The 13,798-nt window shown below is 35.5% G+C and overlaps 1 protein-coding gene across 2 annotated transcripts in view; it reads right to left on the reverse strand.

Annotated features, from left to right (window-relative positions):
* The window catches only part of ppp3cca (protein phosphatase 3, catalytic subunit, gamma isozyme, a), a 71,502-nt gene that overhangs the window by 31,959 nt on the left and 25,745 nt on the right, over positions 1-13,798 (reverse strand). For both annotated transcript variants that reach the window (XM_087252082.1, NM_001166628.1), the window contains exon 4: positions 3,721-3,832. In XM_087252082.1, coding sequence (XP_087108208.1) covers positions 3,721-3,832 — 112 coding nt within the window. The remainder of the gene's footprint in view (positions 1-3,720; positions 3,833-13,798) is intronic.

Genomic DNA, 13,798 nt, shown 5'->3' on the forward strand with positions numbered 1-13,798 from the left:
TAATTAGTTTCAAATGATATCACAAATTAATAACCCACCAACAATTAAAATGTACTGTTGATTTATCAGTAACACATTAAAATAATGGTCCATTAGTTAATGTTATAAGTAAATCATAATTAGTAAATGCTGAACTATGATTAATAAATGGTGTATACAATTGTTACTTATAACTAATAACTAGGGCCAGACAGAATCTGCTGACATTTTTTGCTATTTCTGAAGAGAATTTTGTTTTTAAAAAAAATCTGCGGATTATGTGGAATAGTTTTAGGAGTATCATGACTAACAAATTAAAAATATACAATTAAAAAATACGTTTTAAACTTTTATTTATGTTTACAATGCAAATCCAATTAGAATGCATATTTGGTAAACAAACCAAGTCTCTCAAAAATATTTCTACTAAAAGACAGAAAATATTACTTTACAAACTGTATTGTAAATAAATCATATTTATTATTATAGCATAATAATAATAATAGTGAAGATAAAAAAATAAATAAATATAAATTTACAAACATTTACACAATTAATTAGACTCAATAATGGGCTAAAAATCTGTGGAATTCTGCGGATTTCTGTTCGTGCAGATGCCGTGTGGGCCTACTAATAACTAATGCACCATTACTTTAAAATCTTACCGATTTATTTTAATAGTAAATTAAATAGATCTTAAAAGGGACCTACTATGCAGAAATCACTTTTATAAGGGGTTTAAACAGTTGTGTGGCAACAATCTGTGAACTAACCAGCTTCTAATGGTAAAAAAGATCAATTTTATTTTATATAATAACACTTTATAAAAATCTGCAGAAACACTTTGATTAGCATTTTTTCCATTGTACATGTCATTAGCGGAGGAAAGCCCTGCGCATCAGTAGCAAGTTCTCCCTCATAAGCAGGACGTTAGTCTTGTTTTTGAATCTACCACTATGCTGACGCACAGGCATTGGTAGCCCCACCCAAAAAAACAAACAAAAAAAAACACACAATCTCATTTAAATGTTATGTCTGTCACCAAAATGCCACAATTAGGATCAAAGCCTAAAAGGGGCAGTTTCAAAGAGTTCTTAAACATTACTTGTGTGGTCATTTGAGCTGAAACTTCACGTACACACTCGGGGCAGGGGTTTTCAAACTGCGGGGTGCATATTACTTTGCATATTCCTTATTAACTTAAACGTGTGCTATAGTGATCTTTGTCACAAGGGCAGTCATGATGCCATTAGCTAAACAACTGAATATAACTTTACAAGATTAGCAAGCGATTTCTTTCGTCATGTTAACATGCAGGGTTTAAAAATGTTAGCTAATGTTAGCGCTCTAGCTGATATATTGCAACTGACAAGTGTTTCCAAATTAAATAAATGAAAAAAAAAGCTAGCTGCCAGCTGCTATGACATAAATGGCAGAAGGGCATGAACACTTCAGGTGTCAACAGCTGAAAATAAGTCCAGGTTGGTCACGTGATCTCCAAGCGCTGGCTTTAGGAGTGCAGTAATAACCTGCTAGCAGATGGGTTTCTGACTCAGTAGACGCGAACCAGGAGTCGACCACTTCAGACAAACACAGAAGAAATCCCAGTGTAGAAATATAGCAAATATGTCTCCGTGTTTGTAAGCAACTGGAGCGTGAATAAACCTCTGCCTGAAAAGAAGCTAAACAGCTCCTATTTGAGCTCCTGGCTGGTCATGCTGCATTGAATTAAGGTTTTAAATAAATGATTGCAAAAGAATGCTAATGAGAGGCTTGACAATGAAAAGACATTACTCTCCCCATAAATCAGGGGAGGTAATGCCGCATATAGTGTACAACGGCTCATCGGGTTTGTCTCTTTGTGAGCCAGATGAGCCTCGGCCACTTCACTATTCGGCATACTAATAACTCACACCTGGACACTTTCTGGCAGCAAACACTGAGCCTTACAAACCTTACTCTAATAGAGCTGTCTGCGCGCCCGTTTTCTCATAGGGACAAAGTGCTGTTTGCAGAAAACAGAGCACGTATGGCTCGTAAACAAGACGACACTTCTTTATGAACTTCTTTTTACGGCAGTGGGAATATTCAGACAGTCTTGAAAGGGTTGTTATAGACGAGAGAACACTTCGACACTGTGACAGACAGGAGTTTATTTTAAATGCCTTAAGGGTGTAAAACCAGTCTAATTTTCCCAACCCTTTGTCATCTACTGTAAATATTTAAATAGGACTTTTGTTTTTCATTGGCGAAACTGTATGCAACAACATTACATATTGAACAAACTGCACGCCTGCAGCCCATCCTTAAAGACAATCAAGTCAGTATTGCAAGCCAGTGATGTTATTCCAACGAAACTAAATCTACTAAAAATCATTCAAATAAAGCAGAAATTAAATCTATAAAATGTAAGTGGAAACTAAATGGAAAAAGAAAAGCTAAAGGTGTGAGCCCAGACTGGTGTTACGGTTCGGTTAGAGTACGATTATCAAGTTTTATTTGTCGTATTTTTAGATATCGCAATATGCTACCAATGTAGCCCAAAACAGAAGTTTTTTCCCTTGTGCTTTAAAAAACATTTTACATTTACACAACAAAGTAGTCAAACATGCTGTACTACATATACCAGACTAAGTGTGTCAGAGCAGCTCAGTTTCCATTAAGTTTTCTTTTTATCTGCTTCTAATCGGAGTCACCAATAACTTGCTTTAGAGAATGCGGCAATACTAAATATCTCAGTTAATACTAATAGCTGACTATTTAAGGTGATTTCGATATAAAAGTCTTGAATGAATTATTGATTCATATTAATGTTGACTGACTGACAACTTATGACAACTTTGAAAAACTTGTCATAATCCTTGGAATACAAGTCTTTAGCCTCCTTTCCCTTTCACATGACAAACAACAAGTGACAGACCAGAAGTCATCCATTTCCAATGAAGAGCAGTCCGGGAGTAAATAGTCTTCGAATTAGAAAAAAAAAAATCTAGAATAAAAAAAGGCATTTATATTTATAAATGACAAATATATATAATTTCTGGTTAAGGATGTCAAAATCTACCAAAATTTTTTGAATAAATGTGAATAGTCTTTTCTAAAAAAAAAATTCTAGACTACCCTTGCCTGCGTGTCGTTCTGGAAATTTTCTGGATATTTACTGGTATTGCTGTGTGAAAGGGGCTAATGATTCATTTGAATTATTTAGCCTGACATGTTTACTGCTCCAAAATACTTCTAAGGTTTATGAAAATAAAATATATTGTGTTCAAAGGGGATAAAACGTTTTTTTTGTATTTTACCCAGACATTTAAAAAGAACATATTTTAGAGCAGTAATCACAAAACTGTGAACCTGTGATGGTTTTATGCAAGGTTATCACACTGTCAGAATCTTATACCAGCCCATGCTTAATAGTAAATGTAGTAAAAAGTTAAAGTCATCACAAGTATTCTGTCCAGCATAAAAATCAACAATGTAAAGTAAATACGATTAAAAAAATCTGCAGTTTACGGTCCACCATAATAAGGCAAATTCTGAAGCCTTAACTGCAGGTGTAATGTTATACTGTTTGCACAGTAAATGAAAGTAGTAGCTGGTGACAGCTGTCTGAAAATGCAGCTTTTCAGACATCAAAGGAGGAACATCAGTGAAAGCGGAGGAAAAGGCTGGCGGGCGGTTTGAGCCAACACATCACTTAGCTCTCAGCGATTCTAGACGGTTCATTCCCACAGCACTCACATTCCTGTTTAAAGGTGAAGTATTCTGTGAGGTGCCGACACTCATGGTTCCCTCTGAGGAGGAAGAGGGTGTTGGGGTGGTTGATTTTCAGTGTCCAGAGGAACAGCACACACTAAAAAAGACAGACAGAGAGAGAAAAAGGGACACGTTATATTCAGCTGGCACAGCTATGAGAGCAAACCTGACAAGGAGAAAACCCATCAGTATTTTACATCAATAAACTGATAAATGGATTCAATTTAAATCCTTTTGATGCCTGGGATAAGGAATCTTAATTTCCACAAATTCTCTTTATTGACAGTTGATGATCATTTAAACATATAATCAATTACTTGTTTGGTTGTTAGCCTTAAGATTTAGTTTACTCTCTTATTAACTATTTGCCCTCATGTCTTTCCAATCTCGACACCCTCGTTCATCTTCTGAAAACAAATGAAGGTATTTTAGATGAAATCTGAGAGCTCCAGCAACGGTCCTGAGATGTTTAAAGTCTAGCAAATGAACCAAAACAGCATCAGAATATTCCGCATGACTTCTGCGGTTCAACTGTAATCGTATGAAGCTCTATGAACACCTTTGAGTAGCAAAAAACAAAACTGTAAATATAGCTTTGTTAGCCTTTATCTTCAGGTCGTCAGGGTGCATGTTTACAGGCAGTACAACATATTGCCATTAGAGTCAGCAGTAGAAATTGTTGTATTGTCCATAGTAAATGCACACCCTGATCTTGTACAAAAGACTATGTATTTTCAGAATACAGCAGCGTTCTTGGAGCTTTATGAACCACTGAAGACACATGGACAACTCTGATCCTTTTTTTAGGACTTTTGTATTTTGATGATGAACAAAGAGCTCAGACATGAGAGTGAGTAATTAATGACAGAATTATTATTCTTGGATGAACTAACCCTTTAATAGTTTCTACTGTCAGAACCATACCACTTTTTCGGCACTGTTTTTGGTACCCTTTGGTTACCAAAGACGAGAAAGGGTACCAAAAGGCGAAGCTACACACACAGCTGAAAGCTATTGGTTTACAGAGATACGTCATTCGCTTACACAACAAGCCAGAATGAAAACAAAGAAACCGCCATGTTTAAAATACACAGCCGACGAGCCGAGAGATTACAGCGTAATTTTATATAAATATAATAACGAGCCATGGTCAACCTGGGCTCAAACAAACCTGGTCGTCTTGATGAACAGCCATAAAGCCAAAAAGAAGAGCAGATTTACCCTGTCTGAAGCGCGAAAAAACAAAGGACAAGCCAGAAAAAAGGAGCACATTATTTCTATAGCAAACGTGAACACACTGCCATGTTTAACTATTATCATCACCTTTTGGAGTATTGACCCTTAACAACCCAAACCGTACCATACTGTACCAGTCAGTGAAAACCAGCTATTAGACCCAATCTATCCAATTCTACCCCTTTCCCTAACCCCTCGTTTTGCGTCTACAGACAAACCCTCCGTCATCAAGTGTTGACGCTGAAGTCCCTTATGAATCGTGCATAAGTTATTAGCTCACCTTATGTCTTTAAGTACCTCATATGGATACCTCATACCTCACAATTTCAGTATTTCTACATTTCTACATGTACCAGTTGATGTTAACTAAAGAAAACTCAAGTGTGCTTTGCAACTGATTGCAGCAGTGTTGGGGGACTTTATTTAAAAGCCAAAACCAGGTTTTCCAGTGCAAGACTGTTTAATTAAAAACAAAAAAGAAACAATTTCACGTCAAACATTTTCCTCTGCTGTTTTAAAAACAAACGCAACAGTGGCTTCAAAATCAAGGTACCAACCAAATCCTTAAATTTATGTACCGTTACATGCCTATTTAAAAGAAATGTGACTGTTTTCAAACCCCAGGGGCAAGATTACACCACAGTCAGTGTCCTTTCACTGTTTGGTGCTCAACAGATGGCCAACTGGGTGCATGAGGGACTGCAAAAGTGGGAGTGAGTGGTCGCACGGTAATTATTCGCAATGACACATTATTCTAAACAACAGGTTTGTTTGCTTCATTTACACATCTAAAAATCACACTAAAGTACAGACTGTGTTTGGCAGCAGACAACACAAACCTTGGCAATACATTGAGCGTTCGATAGAGAAGACTGATCTTCTGTACAGTACAGACAGACACACTCTGTCTTTTCATTCTCATTAAAATCCATTTATCCTAATCCACACCACCCCCCCTCCTTTACATTTGCATGCAAAATCCCAGACACCACTCAGTGTGGAGAGAACAGGACACCAAGGTAACCAAGGACGACAGGTGTGCATTTAAATGACATGTGAAATAATAGACATGGAGGAGGGTGCGATGCAACAGCGGCGAGAGCTGTGACCGGAGCCTACGCAAGACGAATAATGAGCTCAAAATTGCAGGTAATGGTGGCCATGAGAGAAGGGTCTGAACGAAGGCCATTATTGCTGAATGGCAGACGACACACACAGAAACACGTTTTGTTTTTCCAACAAAAGTTTACACGGTCTTCAGGTCATCACCCGTTTATTAATAGGGATGGATCAGGATGGACAACTAGTCATCCATCAAATATTAAGTGAAGCTGATTAGTTATGACAAATTATTTAGTTTTATTGTTTTGTTTAGCTTTATTATTTTATCTATGTTTTTTTTTTTTTTTTGTGGCAGCTGCAAATATCGAATTGAAGCTCAATAATATGGCCTGGATCAGGCACACAAAAAGAAAATAATTGACTGCTTATACCTTTGGGATATGCCAGGACTTGTTATAGCATTCATGCATTTAAAATACTATTACTGAGATTTTTGTTCATATAACCAACAGCATTGTGACTGCTAAAAATACTTAGTATATAGTCTAATACATTTTAAAATACAATCCTTCCTTGTATCAACAGTTCAGGCTGGTGGTGGTGGTGTAATGGGGTGTGGGGGATATTTTCATGACATACTTTAGGCCAATTAGTACCAATTGAGCATCATGTTAACACCACAGACTACCTGAGTATTGTTACTGACCATGTCCATCCACTTATGACCACAGTGTACACATCTTCTAATGGCTACTTCCAGCAGGATAACACACCATGTCATAAAGTGCAAATCATCTCAAAGTGGTTTCTTGAACATGACAATGAGTTCACTGTACTCAAATGGCATCCTCAGTCACCAGACCTCAATCCAAAGGAGCACCATTGGGGTGTGGTGGAACAGGAGATTCAAATCATAGATGTGCAGCCGACAAATCTGCGGCAACTGCGTGATGCTATCATGTCAATATGGACCAAAGTCTCTGTTTCCAGTAGCTTGTTAAATCTATGCCAAGAAAGAAAAAGGCAGTTCTGAAAGTAAAAGCACATCCAACCTAGTACTAGTAAGGTGTACATAAAGTGGCCGGTAAGTGTATATCCTTTAATATTTATATTTTAATTATATTTTGTTTTACTTATTTTTAATTAAAATTGTGTTTCACAATAGTACTGTTTTAACTGATTTTAATAGATACAATTTTTGCAGTTTTTGCCATTATTAGTATAGAACAGTATTTAGATAGGAAGCAAAGTAAGAGAGAAAGAGGGTGAAAAGGTCAAAAGCTGGAATTTAAATATCGAGATGCCTGAAGAAAAGAAACAAAGGTGCTAGCCTAAATGTTGGCACACTGCCAGCAAGGCTCACAGCGTCAACTGTTTTACTTGATTTTTGAATAAATAAATGCAGGTCTGGTGAACAGAAAACAAAACATTTTCAAAAAATTCTTACTGAGACTATAATAGTTGATCTGCTTAAAGCAGCCAGATATGAAGAGTTCAGATGCAAAACCGTCTAAATCCATCAGACCCCTTTTCTTGTAAACGAGCACTTTCTATCTGATCAGATTCAGAAGTTTCAATTTACAGATAATGATAAGGTTATTAGCTAGTAAATAAAATCCTTTTTTTTTTTTTTCAAAAATGTCACTTTAGACAATTCTTTGGTTTTTAACAAAGTAGATTTTCTCTTGTGTCAAAACCAGTTAAATCCACTTGTGATTTCTTTTGCAAAAACCTCTAAATCCACCTACTGGGACAAGACATTGTAATTAGCTGAAAATCACTAAAGATGCAATTAGAAATTATTTTACCAAACATAGAACACACACAAAATACACAAACCACCTAAAATTAAAAAAAAATATAATCTGTCAGGCGGTTCATTCCTTTCTGATAAACCAGGGAAAAAGCAAAAGAAAAATGAATGAAATCTGTCAAGTGCATCAATCAATAACATTAAAACAGACAATAATTAAATCTTAACAATATGTTGTCACTTCTGATATTTGGGATTTAGATTGAATTTAAATAGAGCAATGTAAACATTGTAAACTAAGCTTGGTAGATTCGAATAATGTAGTGTGTAAACATTGCGAAACAACAATATCTGTGCATTGTCCATTAATATAAAAAGCTTATCAGACGTATAGGTAATATGAACTTATATAAATAATGTATTGTTTTATATATTACATTTATCTTTAAAAAATAGCTTAAATTAGCAAATAAAACACAAGGTAACTTGTACTAAGCAAAAAGGGGATGCCTCTCAGTCAATTATAGAGCTGTCATTCATTCATTCATTTTCACCATACTCAAAGTCTTGGTCTCTTGTTTATCCTCAAGCATCCCCGTAGGATAAAAGAACGGCATCTTAACTCTGTCTTTCGTGAAACGGAGTTGCTGTGTAAAATATAGTAAATCTGACTCATTTCAAGTAGCGTCACTGCTTGATGAATGCACATTACACTTTCGACTGTACATTTTGTTTTCTTTTTTTTGTAACGCACAGAGTTTTGAAGTAAGGGATGTTTTCATTTAACATTCACAGACAGTCAGACAGGCTCATCCAGTTCATCGAACTCCATCTTTAAAAATCTAATCATAAAAGCCAGCATATCAGCGCGCCATTACACTGAAAACATTTTCGATTCGCACCTTCTGATTGTTTCTCATATAGTAGCTTTTGCTGTCAAAGGCAAGTGGCGTTGTGCTGCTTTTGCATACAAACTGTTATTTCTGAATGTGCTGATGCTGGAATTGTGATGGTTAGAAGCAAATCTATTTGTTGATGGTGTACTACGTGCCAAAAGTTTCACTCTAAATTATTATCTCATTTTTGGCAGAAGTGGCTTTTAGCGGCTTCTGCATCTGAACTCTTCATTTATTGTTAGTTATATATTTAGTTTAATATTAAACTATCTCAATATTCATGTATTAACATATGGTAATATATATATATATATATATATATATATATATATATATATATATATATATATATATATATATATATATATATATATATATATATATATATATGTGGTTATAATCTTTTATAAAGCTTACTATTTTGGCCATACAAGAAAGAAATATGCACTCAAAGATAATAACATTTCTTTAAAAATGCCATTAATGGTTGAAAGCCCCAATCAGATAACCATAACTAGCAGTATAATATGCTCAGCAATTTGTCAGTTATGAAAACACAGAGATTTGCACATCTTTTTAAATAAGTGGGCTTTTTCCTTCCTCTGACGAGACAAAAGGGCAGAGAGCTTTGTGCCAGACAAGTGGAGAATGAACAGTATGACGGTGAGGCAGCTCACACCAAGACCTTTGTGCGCGCGTGTGTGTGTGGTGGCTGGTGATGGTGGTGGGAGGCTGGGGATACATTAATAATAGACGGATCTCAGATCAAAGGGAAATAGCCCACCGTAATGGAAGAGAAAGATGATGACAGGCTAAATTAACAGAATTGCTCATACTTGCCCATTTCAGTACAGGTATATAACCAGCTGTTATAGAGAACACATGCTGAGCATTTGGATAAATGTAAAGCTTTAAACCTTGCAAATTAAAAAAAAAAAAAAAAAAAGATGGAAGGGTAAAGAATGCGCATTTACTACTATTCACAACTCTTTGGTCAGAATGACTTTTTTTAAAAGCAATTAATATCAGCAGGGATGAAAAATGTGTTTAAAGGTCTCAGCAAAGACATGGTACAAAAGATTATTCCCGTTGAACTGTCATTTTAAATGATCCTGAAAGAATCAATTTATCATGGTTCCCAGTAAGACTGCACAACATCTTTTCAGCATCCATGTCACAACGTATAAATCTGCAATAGTCACATCATAGCGTGAGCGATGTTCGTTTGTGATTATAGTAGACAGAAATAATAGTATATTATTTAATTATTTAATAGTATATTATTAAATAACTGATAATAAACATGTATTGAAAGTTTCATTTGCATGGTTTGAGAACTGTGATTATTATTAAGCATTCTAAGAGAGTTAAAAAATTATAAGGTTTGTACATTTAGATTTTAAAGATATATATATATATATTTATTTATATATTTATTTATTTATTTATTTTTTATTATATATATTTTCAACACATTTCTAAATATATTAATTTTAATAACTCATTTCTGATAACTGATTTATTTTATCTGTGCATTTATGATGGTACATAATATTTTACTAAATATTTTTTAAGACACCAGCATTAATTTTAAAGAGCAATTTAAAGGCTTATCTAGGTTAATTAGGCTAACTAGGCAAGTTAGGGTAATTAGGCAAATCATTGTGTAATCGAAAAAATATATAGCTTAAAGGAGCTAATAATATTGACCTTAAAATGGCTTTTAAAAATTAAAAACAGCTTTTATTCTAGCCGAAATAAAACAAATAAGACTTTCTTTAGAAGAAAAAATATTACTGGAAATACTGTAAAATTTCTTTTCTAAGTTACACATGATTTGGGAAATATTTAAAATAGAAAAAAAATTCAAAGGGGGGCTAATAATTCTGATTTCTATAACTATTATATTTACACCATGAAGACGATACAGTAAAGTTTTACATTTAGTTATTTGAGTTATGTGTCTGAATATACAACTTCTAGTGAAATCAGAAATAACACTGTTTATTTCATTTCTGTTCCTTATTCCAGATATTTGCTCTTTTGTTTTCATCCATTCTTGTGATTTGGTTACTGCGCGTGATAATAATCCCAATTAACCTAAAATGATTAATTCTTTCCAAAAAATAGCTAGCTCATCAGGGGAAATTGGATAAAGTATATTGCAGAAAAAGTAAATATTGCAAGATAATTTTTTTCCAACATCGTGCAGGCCTAGTTCTCTAAAAAAAATAAAAAGATTTTTTTTAAGCATAATCAATGGATGCTTTTGTTTTGCTTTTGCAGTAAATTGGTACCCACTGAAGCAACATCTATGTTAGTACTTATTTTGCAATTTTGCTAAAGTTAAACCTGACAAAAACATTGCTTTGAGATTTTTTGGAAATGCTGCAAACCCCATTTCAACTTGAAAATTCCAGGGTTACTTTTCTGTGCAAACAGACCAAAACCTTTTAAAACAAAGGTTTGGCTTTTATTCGCTGACTGGATCTTCTTGATCATTGTGCATACTTCACATTTGTGCATTTTCACTCAAAGGGTGCATAGACATCTTTTCTGAAGCACAGTATGTGTAAACATCAATATGGATGAGGATCATTCTCATTTTAAAATGCAATGTTAAAACAAAAACACTATGGTAAATGTAAACTGCAGACTAAAGAGCAGTAATGATTAAAATCATAGGAACAAATCACTTTTGTTATTATTATTACAATCTTTTCAAATAGCCAAGTTATGCCATCATTTTGCAATATTTTTAATTAATTAAATCCAGCATTGGCAGACTTGTAAGCCGTTCACATATTGCGTCTAAAACATGTGTAAAGTGCAAGCCACGAAGAGCATCGCTTCCTCCACCAATTTCAATGTGCTTCTGCGCTTACACTGCCGTCGCATCAATTGTTCTCTAAGAAAATTGTTCTCTAAGAAAAGTTTTTTTTTTAAATGGAGGAAATGAAAAAGCACTGAAGTGTAATTAGTCTACCATACCATTTTTGAAATGTGTATACTTCATGCAGTGTGAAGCTGATTGGTTGGTTCTACTCATACGAGTTGTGGTGAGCTTGCGGGATTCTAAAATGCTGAGATGTTTTAAAATAGGCACAACTGACAGGTCTTAGTAATTAACCTGATTCTGCGATATATCAGCCTTTCTCTATGCTAAGTAATCCCACACCACAGATGTGGACTTTTTTGGGCACCAAGTCTTCCTGTGCTGAACTCACCCATCCCCATTTATGCAGGCTATGTGTCATTAAGATCAATCTCATGTTCTCACGCTTTCTTTAGGCGTGCTGTGTTATGAGAGGGTCAAACAGCATACTGCGGGAAAATCATGCTGTAAGGCAATTTAGAAATCATGCATGTTCAAATTGTGATTTCGATATGATCAGTTAATCGCACAGCTCTAGCGAGTAGCATCACTTGCACACATTGTTCCCTATTTTCACACACAAGCCTCACGTATATATTTGAAATAACAAACTTGCATGAAGAAATTTGCCTTAAGAAATTTGTTTTTAAACGCATTATCGAATCTTCCGGATCACAAAATTTAAATAGCAGTACACACACAGAGCTAATCTGCACATATATAACAATTATTATAATACATTTTTTTTGTTAAAGTTGATCCCAACTTTATTAAAATTAGTCAGGAGTTCAATATTACAAACATTCAAACTCCCACTCATTTGAACAAAGCTCGAGTGCTCATCGCAAAATCATTTCTATCCCTGAAAAGGAACAACTGCATGCAAAAATCAGTGTGTAAATGACCCTTAAGGAGTCCAGCTAATAAACTCCTCAGAGGATCAAAGTTGTCAGTGACATCAGTCATTCAGCGGAGACTCAGACATGTAGAGCGGTCCACGCTTTAATGCTCTATGACTCAGCTCTTATGAAAGGGTACAGTGTCTGACAGGTTATCAAATAGCTGCACTCAAACGACTCCTCCAGTGACATGTCCAAATGAGACAGACTCAGAAGGAGAGGCCATTTAACCACAGAGCTTAACAAGGTCTCCTATACTTTTGTTCACTGTTCGAAAGCATCCGCAGCTCATGCACTTGAATGTTTTCCCTTTTAAGAGTGACATTTAGTGAACTCACAAAGCCTACGCTTAAAAAAAACAATCAAAGATATGAAGAGTAAGAAGCCTAAGTCAACTGAAACATCTAAATGGGCTGATTTTACACTTTACACTGCACAGTGTAATGATTTTTGCTCATACCTTTACACCAACAATAATAACAATAACAATAATAATCTGAAAGCAGAAACCAACATAGTGTTTTAAGACCATAAGCAAGGGTAAAGAAAATGAGAAAAACCAGAAGGAGGAGAGGAAAGGGAGCAGAATAAGGAGCAGCAAAAAGGAGAAGGAGGTGGAAAAGAAAGAGATGGAGGAGAAGAAGCAGAAGAAGGAGGCGAAGGAGGAGAAGAAGGGAGGATGATGTGGTGAAGAAGGAGAAGAAGAGGAAGGAGAAAAGGAGGGGAAGAAAGAGAAAGAAAAGGAGGATAAGAGGAGGAGAAAGAGGAGGAGAAAAGGGAGCAGAATAAGTAGGAAAAGGATGAGAAGAAACGAGGAGGAGAAGGATGAGAATGCTGAAAAGGCGAAGGAGGGGGAAAAGGAGCAGAAAAAGTAGGAAAAGGATAAGAAGAAAAGAAGAGGAGAAAAAAGAGAAAGGAAGCTGAGAAGGAGAAGGATGAGAAGAAGAGGAAGAGGAGGAGAGGAGGTAGAGGAGGAAGGGAAAAAGACGCACAATAAGTAGAAGGAGGAGGAGGAGGAAGGGGAAGGAGAAGAAGAGAAGAAAGAGGATAATTTTGAGGAGGAGGAGGAGGATAAGAGGTGAAGAAGGATAAAGACGAAAATGAGTAGAGTAAGTAGAAGGACAAGGAGAAGAAAGGAGGTGGAGAAGAAGAAAGAAAGGGAAGCTGAGAAGGAGAATAAGAAGAGGAAGTGGAGGAGGAGAAAAATGAGCATATTAGGTAGGAGGAGGAGAATTAAGGGGAAGGAGAAAGGGAGGAGAAAAAGGATAATGTTAAGAAGGAGGAGGAGGATGAAAAGGAGAATAAGTAGAAGGAGGAGGGGAAGAAAGGAGGAGAAGAAGAA

Source organism: Danio rerio, chromosome 5 (assembly GCF_052040795.2).
Source record: "Danio rerio strain M-AB ecotype USA chromosome 5, GRCz13ab, whole genome shotgun sequence".
Taxonomy (NCBI): Eukaryota; Metazoa; Chordata; class Actinopteri; order Cypriniformes; family Danionidae; genus Danio; species Danio rerio.